Here is an 8,142-nt window from a genome sequence, read left to right on the forward strand (position 1 = left end):
CCTACCATCACAAGGACATACATTTGGTAAACACCTCACAAAGCAGTGAGGACATAGATGACAAAGCCTCAGATAAATCTTTCTCCCAGCTGATGAATGGTTTATCTTGGAGATTTTCATCTTGTAAGAGACCCTGAAAGCCCTGGAGACTTTCTGATCCAAAATCAGCAGTCTTAGGTGGGTGCCCTTACACAGGGAATGACTCTTTTATTCTAGGAGGGAGACACATTGTAAGGCATGACCAGAAAGAATAGCTTCTTTTTTTAGTGAGAAATCTGTGTAGCTCTTCTTATTTTTTTTTTCCTTCCACAGGTATCATCATGATGGCTCAGAAACTCTCACTGATGATGTTCTCTTTGCTGCCACGGATGGCATCCACTTTGTGGAGTTCATCCTGCCGGTCAAGGTCAGTGTGTTGCGTGTTTCTGAGAGAAATTGCCTGTGTAGAGACAAGGGTGCAGAGCTTGACTTCCAAAAGTCTTTGCATTCCCTTGGGAACTGGAAGATAAAAAACATGTTATGTTTTCATTTCAGCTGTAGCTTTTAGGTTCATGTGGCATATTTGAGAGGAGATTTCACTTGCACTAGTTGAAAGGCATTTGTGCTTGCTCTAGCTTGGGTTATCCTATCTGGAATTATTCACTCTGTATTACAACTATAATCATCTAGTTTGGTTTGCTTTTGTCTTTTTATTTTAAGAGAACCTTAATTCAGTTGGTCTCTTTTTGTTCATAGTGAAAGCTCAGTGTACTCTGTCACTGATACCATACTGTTAGTTTGGGCTGCAAAGCAATATATTGAAACAACAGCCTTCCACTGAGATGAAAAATAAAAACATCTTAAATTATTTCTCTGATTAGGTGTTGCCTGTGAACGATGAGCTACCTGTTATGCAAACAGGCCTTGTTCCTGTGCTCCACTGCCTGGAGGGGGAAGAAGTGGTGCTCTCCTCGAAGCACATTTATGCCACAGACACAGACAGTGATGACATGAAACTGATGTTTATCCTGGCTCGACAGCCCTACCACGGGGTAGTGAGGAAAGCTGGCGCTGCTGTGGATCGTTTCTCCCAAGCTGATGTCGTTGCTGGTTTAGTCACCTACAAGCATACTAGTAAGTGAGTTAAGGACAGAATTAGACTGGAAGGTGATCAGAGAGGTTTTATAAAAAAATCTTAACCTGAATCAATTCCTTTGTAGAAGATCAGGAGGAACTGCTGAGAAATCATGACTAGGGAAAAAAAGTGAAGTGTCTGCAAAAGAGGGCTGATGGTAGACAACTACAAAATGTTTTAATATGTCCTCCAAATCCCTGTTCAAACTGAAAATTATATTAGAACAGGTACATGAAGTCGTCATAGTCCTGGAGGATCTCTTTCACTGTTGCTGATAAAATATCTTGGGCTACTTTTTTTGGATGAAATTACTATTATGTTAGGTACAAACTAGAGTATTTTTATGCGTTTCATAACACTAAAAAACCCCACATTTTCTCGCTTGCCTTTCCAGTTTAGAAGGATATCTACTTTTGGACAGTTCATAGTCTTTCCATACCATGCGTCCTGGTCCAGTAAGACACAGAAGGGTTTGATCATTTCCCCTAATGTGAATTAAGACACAACAGAGGTCAAACACCATTAGTGAGTGAGATTTTATTATGGTCACATAAGGGGGAGAAGGGCCAATAAAAGAGCTAAACAGGAAAGGAGGAAGCAAGAAAGATTTGGGATGCTAAAGCAGGGACAGTCATCACCATGGATCCAGCAGTGTTTGGATGATCTGTAGTTGCCTTTTCTTCAGTGATGGGTGCACACACACACACACACACACTCTGGATGTTGGTCTTTTTTTGTAGGGTTCTGCTGGGGTGCTGATTAGTCAGCTTCCCTTGAGCTGGTGGGTGAGGACACAGTGATTCCCAGTTTCCTTGTAAATGTCCTGGGGAAGTTGGGGTCCATGTGCAGTTAGAAATTAGTTCCCTTTATCCTGGGAAAGTTGTGGTTCAGTGGCAGCTAGAGATTTACGGTGGGCGGTGGAATCCTGTTACCTCCTGGGAGAGTTGTTGCAGCTAGAGGTTTATGGTGGCTAGTTATTTCCTGTGTGTTCAGTCCAGCTATGGCTAGAGGTATAGGCAGAATTTCCTCGGTTTCGTTCTCCTTCTGCAAGCTCAGCAAGCTTTGAGGAAAACAACCAGGCCCTTGCCGTGCAACAAGCTGTCAAAGCCAAGTGATGTCCAAACAAACATTTCTTAAAGGTCCCTTACACCACAAGAAAAACGAGGTTCTGATTTTCTTCATGAGAACCACAATGCTAAAAAGATGCTATTTTGCGTGTTTATTATTAATAATTTTTTTTTAATTACACACAGAAGTCAAAGGCAGGTTAAGCCCTTTTCTACTTAATTCTATCCTTTCATTAGCATAAAAGGGGTTCTCTTTTCTACATCTCTGATTGACAACTTTAGTCTTTATTTTTCTTCCTGAAGGTTATAGATTTCTGTTTAATTATTCTGTAATTTTGTGCTAGCATGGAGAATAGGTGTGATATTTTCAAGCTTGGCACTGTCTAAAATGAACAGCTGGTATTTGAGAAGGAAGCACTAGATTATGGCCATGCATAGCAAACTTTTCTTCTGCATCCTAAAGATATCAGGAATTGTATTTCAATGACAGTGTTTTGCAGGGGCAATTCAGTTTTGCCTTCCAGGGTGTAGTTCATTCCCAAATTTCTACACATTAAATGTGCTGCCAGCAGATATCACAAGAGAGGGTGGGAATCACTGCCTTTCCTCACAGGCAGCTCATTAGCAGTATCTTGCAGCAATGCAAGACACAGCCTGCCAGAAGTGCTGAGAGCTGCAATGCACTGAGTCACAGATGCTCCTTGCGTGGGACAGCGGTTCCTAGTACTGTATCAGCTTACATTTTGAATGTGACCACATATAGGCTTAATGCACACTACGCTAACAAAGCACAACCTTTGTTATAGTCTATTTTGTAGGGATAAGAGGCATATAGGAACACATTATAGCATTACTTGCTATACAAATCAGCTCTTCTGCAAGAGCACAGATATTACCGTGCTCATAGAGAGAGAATACAGTTGAAAGAAAGATTTTCCTACAGAAAATCTTTCCTTCAGAAGGAACACTGAAAAAAATTTTATGGGCAAGGTGCATTTTGCACATGTCTTAATGCACAAAGAACAGAATCAGGAGGACTATTAGCAGTTTTATTACAATTATAATTACATTCTAACTATCAGTAATACTAATACTCTTTTCTACACTTTTATTATAGAATAGAAGTAAGCTGGTTAAAATTAATTGCAAACAACAAACCAAATTCCTGACCAAACAGCACCCCCATCAGCCAGAATTAAGAATTCCAGCAATTTTGCTATTGCTTTCTTTTTTTTCTGACTTTGAATACTGCAGATTGTCCTTGCAGGATAAAAATTATTCTTCATGAAGTTTTGGTAAAACATTTATTCTGAACCACAACATTTTTTCCAGGTGGGGAGATTGGCCTGACTCCTTCCATCGAGACCTTAACCTTCATTGTCTCTGACAGTGAGGCTGGCTTTGATGTGAAAGACTGCTGTTATGATGGACCTGTTCCTCCTCCAGTTTCACGTCATGATCCATTTCCAGTATATGACCTTAACATCACTATACTTCCAGTGGACAACAAGCCTCCATTCATTGCAATTGGTGAAAGCTTCCTCTCAGTATAACACTAGAATGTGGGCTATGCAGTGCTGTAATGCTAAAGTCTAAAGACTCAGGATGGGTTTTTTTATTGTTCTTAGAATTCGAAAGTCATTAAGATCAGCATACAAAAGTTTTGGATCAGAATTTTCACCATTTTTTAAAAACTTTTGCTAATACAGTGCAAATACTCAATCCAGTTGCCAGTGCAAGCATGAGTATCTGTTTGTTGCTCTTTAGCTGCACATTTAAATCATGTGGTTAGAGATGAGAGTGGTCAGATCTGCTCCCCTCCATCTCTACATGCCTATTGCTACATATGTTAGCTATGTCTAAGTAAAAGCGATCAACATCTTGTCCCTGAACTAAACTGAAGGCCAGACAATTGCCAGGTTTATACAGTGCAAAATCAAAAACATAAGTATCTCTCTGCATTTGCATGTAAAGTATACAACAGAAATTTGGGCCTTATAGGAAGGGAGAGAATAATTATTATTTACATCTAATTCTTTTAGCAGCTGAAGAAAAAACTAGGTGATACATGAATGGACCAAATTAACAGGTGTGAAGCCACACTTGCACTAGTACTATTCAAAAAAACTCAGTTAAAATGGAAAGGTTGTTGATAATATTCACTTAGTACAACAACAGCCCATTATGTGAAATCTCCATTGATTTCCTGGGCTTTTGATGAGGTCTGTGTTACACATATTAAAGGTATGTTTTCCATATGCTTGTCTTTTTCAATGTCATTTGTTTGTAAGCATCAGGTATATGTTATGTATCTCAGAGAATACTTAAGCATATGTACGAGTAGCTTTGTAATTGGCAGGCTCTCACCCAAGTAATGTTCTGGAAATGAAGCATCATCCCAGCAGGGAAATTACGCAGTGATGCATGAAAAATTGTTCATTATGAGCAATTCTTAACAGCTCTCATGTAATGAATGCACTGACAAACTGAGGTAACAACTGATTTAGAGCAGTATATAAACCATACCTAATACTTACCAGTAAAATAATTTCATTCTCCCCTTCCTTTCTACTTAATTGGTGGCAAAAGTAGAGTAGATGGTGAAAGCAGACAACAAAACCCTAAACCAAAACCCCTCAGCAACCCAGTATTTTTTTTTTTATTTTCTCCCTTAGTTATCCATTTTTGTTAACAGAAACAGCAGCAAAACGAGCTAAGTAAGAAATAACGTTTATCCTATTGTTTGTGTGCAGGTGCAAGTTTAGTGGTGGAGGAGGGTTCCTCAGCTGCCCTTACCACCCATCATTTGTTTGCCACTGACGCTGACACCACTGCAGATGACTTAGAGTTTGTCTTGGTTTCTCCTCCCCAGTTTGGCTACATTGAAAATATATTACCTTCTCCTGGGTTTGAGAAGAGCAATATCGGTATAAGTATAGGTAAGTCCTTACCGTAAGTACAACTTATGGTAATCAAACACACGAAATACAGAGGGCTTGTGGAGGTCTGTGCAGTGGGCTCTGGTGGATTAGCTGCAGGTGTGTGCATAAATACAGGCTTACTGAGGAAGGCAGGTGGTGGCAAATGAAGAGCAGTGGGATTGTGTAGGAGGAGTTCAAAGGGGGACTGCAGCTGTGCAAATGTGAAGAATTGGCACTTGAAGTAAACAAGCCAATCCTCTTTTTTCGCATTCCATCTGCAATTTATTAAAAGTGGTGATATGAGAAATTAGTCTGCTCTCCCTGCCTCCCCTTTCACTCCCCCCACGAAAGGCTCCCGCACGTCCCTTAACCTATATATCTGTCAATTAAATGCAGTAGCTGAGAGTTTCAAGAGCCTGGGTCCCACTTAGTTTCCAAGACAACGTTACAAAGGTGATAGAGATGGTGGCTGAATCATAGAATTTTAGGGGTTGGAATGGACCTTACAGATCATCTAGTCACAACCCCCTACCCTGGGCAGGGACACCTCCCACTAGACCAGGATGCTCAAGGGCTCATCCAGCCTGGTTTTGAACACTGCCATGATTGCGGTAGCCACCAGTTCCCTGGGCAGCCTGTTCCAGTGTCTCACTACCCGCACAGTAAAAAACGTTTTTCTAGTATCTAACCTAAACTTCCCCTCCTTCACTTTGAACCCGTTACCCCTTGTCCTATCATTGCAGTTCCTAATAGAGTCCCTCTCCGGCTTCACTGTAGGCCCCTTCAGATATTGAAAAGGGTTAGATATTGAAAAGGTTGTCTTGGGTCTCTTACCTTGTACATTTTCAAACATCACAAGGCAGTTTCACCCTCATCAGAACAGATTGTGACATGCTTTGTCATGCTACCAGCTTTCACCAATGTGTCTAGATGGAAATCTGTAATCACTGAGCCTTTTGGTCCTCATTTTGCTGGGTGGTCAGTCAAGTAACAATCAATGTTATTTAGAATCATAGAATCATGGAATCATTTATCTTGGAAAAGACCATTGCGTCCAACCATTAACCTAGCACTGCCAAGGAATTCTGAACCTTAGATCTTTTCCTACCTGTAATTTGAGTCTTTTTTTATTTGTGTGAGCTCAGTTTTGCAGACTAAACTGAAAAGTATGAAGCTGCACAGTCCCATCAGAAGCAGAATCGTGCATTTTTGTTTCACAGGAAGGGCATCTGTCCTGCAGTAACATGTGCAGTGTAACTCTTTCAGCCAAAAATTTACAAGGAATCTATAAAATCCAAGTGTTTTTTAAAAAAGGCATAGTTTCAGATTTTATTAATGATACATAGGACTGCAAGGCAGGAAAATATTGTGCTGATTCATCTTCTCTTTAAAATCTCTAGCTTCATTTCGGCTGAAGCACCTGAAAGCCCTGAATATAAACTATGTGCAAGCCAGGCACATGCGAATGGAGCCAACAGCAGACAACTTTGTACTTTATGTCACTGATGGGTTGCATCACTCACCAGAGACTTCATTTTTTGTGCTGATCAACCCAACGAATGATGAAGTCCCGGAATTCATAGCCAGGAATATTACTGTAAGGAAATAAGCAAAATGCCTGTCATATAATTATTTTATCCAGAAAACACTCTTTATTATAAATTAGAAAATTTTCTAACACCTGTTCCTCAGCATCTTTCCCTTACTTTGTGTAGCTCATCCTAGTTAAGGAAACAGCCCAGTTAAATCCCATGTAAACCTGTAAGACAAAGCTTGTGTGGGACTCCAGCAGTGCACAGGTCTTTTTCAAAACTTGCACTTAAGTGAAAAAAAGACTCAAATCTTTAAACGAATGAGTCATATAGAAATCAGAAGAATCTTTATGCTTCTTACAGTTTCTCAACAACTTCCACAATTTTTTCTGTGGAGTATTTTTTTATTTTCTGGGCTTAGCTTCTCCCCTCTCTGAAGACTGTTTTTAGGATAAATAGCTCAGTGAGCACCATGCTAGGGCAGTATAAGGTAATCTTACTGCAGAGTAAAGAATGCATGTATATGTATAAATGTATATGCATCTATATTTTTAGATATATTTATGTATTTAAAGGATTTATCCTCTGTGCTTTTCTGAGTACTTGACTTGATGTTTACTTACATACATCTTTTCTATTAATTAGGGCAGATATGAACTCCTTATCTCAACTTCTTTTTTACATCACTGTAACCGTTTACTTCTCTGTGTTTTTTAAACTGGTTGAAATCATTAGCCAGTTCAAAAGCTTCTGGGAAAGGGATGGAAGGAAAAAAGAGATACACTTGTACACAAAAACACCCTAGTTAGGAAAGCATGCTAAAATTCCATTATTTATTTTTATTGGCTATTCTTTCTTTCATGTTCAGGTTCAAGAAGGGGAGATGAAAGAGTTGGATTTGTCTGTTATCAATGCTGTTGATCTGGATGTGCCTCAAGACCATTTGGTATTTGGGGTGGTGCAGAGGCCCTGGTATGGGTTCCTTATCAATGGAGTTCATGGCAATGATATTCTACACTATAAACAGTTAATTAACCATGATCAGCACAGAAATGGGTTGCTTGTTCATGACTTTTCCATGGAGCTACTGAAAAATGGTAGGTGCAGCATTCTTCTGATTTTGGTCTTTCATTCCCTTAATAAGGCAAGGTGGCACACTAAGAAATCTTAATCACTTATCTATTCACTTGCCTTATGTGTATTTTCAAGACAATGTTTAGGAATAGAAGTTGACCTGTTTAATGCTATTATTGCCTATTGATCTTAGGAACTGTCAATAAAATCAGCCTGAGAGACCTATGTGTCATAAAGGGTAGTAATATGAGTAGGGAAAATATCTGCCCTGAAAAAAGAAGGGGAAATAATTTCACACATCAACAGATTTCTAGATGTTTGACAGCATCTAGAATAGGGACAGCAAGACTGATTTAAAAACACATTAAATGATCATGGGGTTAAATATTTCTCTAAATGATCACAGCATCATAGAATAGTTTGGGTTGAAAGAG

General features: G+C 39.5%; 1 protein-coding gene across 1 annotated transcript in view; it reads left to right on the forward strand.

Moving 5' to 3' along the window:
* Positions 1–7,731, forward strand: part of LOC103801387 (FRAS1-related extracellular matrix protein 1-like) — a gene marked incomplete at both ends in the record, with an annotated part of 17,719 nt that extends 9,988 nt beyond the window's left edge. The window contains 6 exons of the mRNA XM_009073799.1: positions 313–406; positions 861–1,113; positions 3,514–3,711; positions 4,935–5,120; positions 6,503–6,699; positions 7,503–7,731. Of these exons, the coding sequence (XP_009072047.1) occupies positions 313–406; positions 861–1,113; positions 3,514–3,711; positions 4,935–5,120; positions 6,503–6,699; positions 7,503–7,731 (1,157 nt within the window). The remainder of the gene's footprint in view (positions 1–312; positions 407–860; positions 1,114–3,513; positions 3,712–4,934; positions 5,121–6,502; positions 6,700–7,502) is intronic.
* Positions 7,732–8,142: the final 411 nt, after the last annotated feature.

Source organism: Acanthisitta chloris, unplaced genomic scaffold (assembly GCF_000695815.1).
Source record: "Acanthisitta chloris isolate BGI_N310 unplaced genomic scaffold, ASM69581v1 scaffold3544, whole genome shotgun sequence".
In the NCBI taxonomy this organism is placed as follows: Eukaryota; Metazoa; Chordata; class Aves; order Passeriformes; family Acanthisittidae; genus Acanthisitta; species Acanthisitta chloris.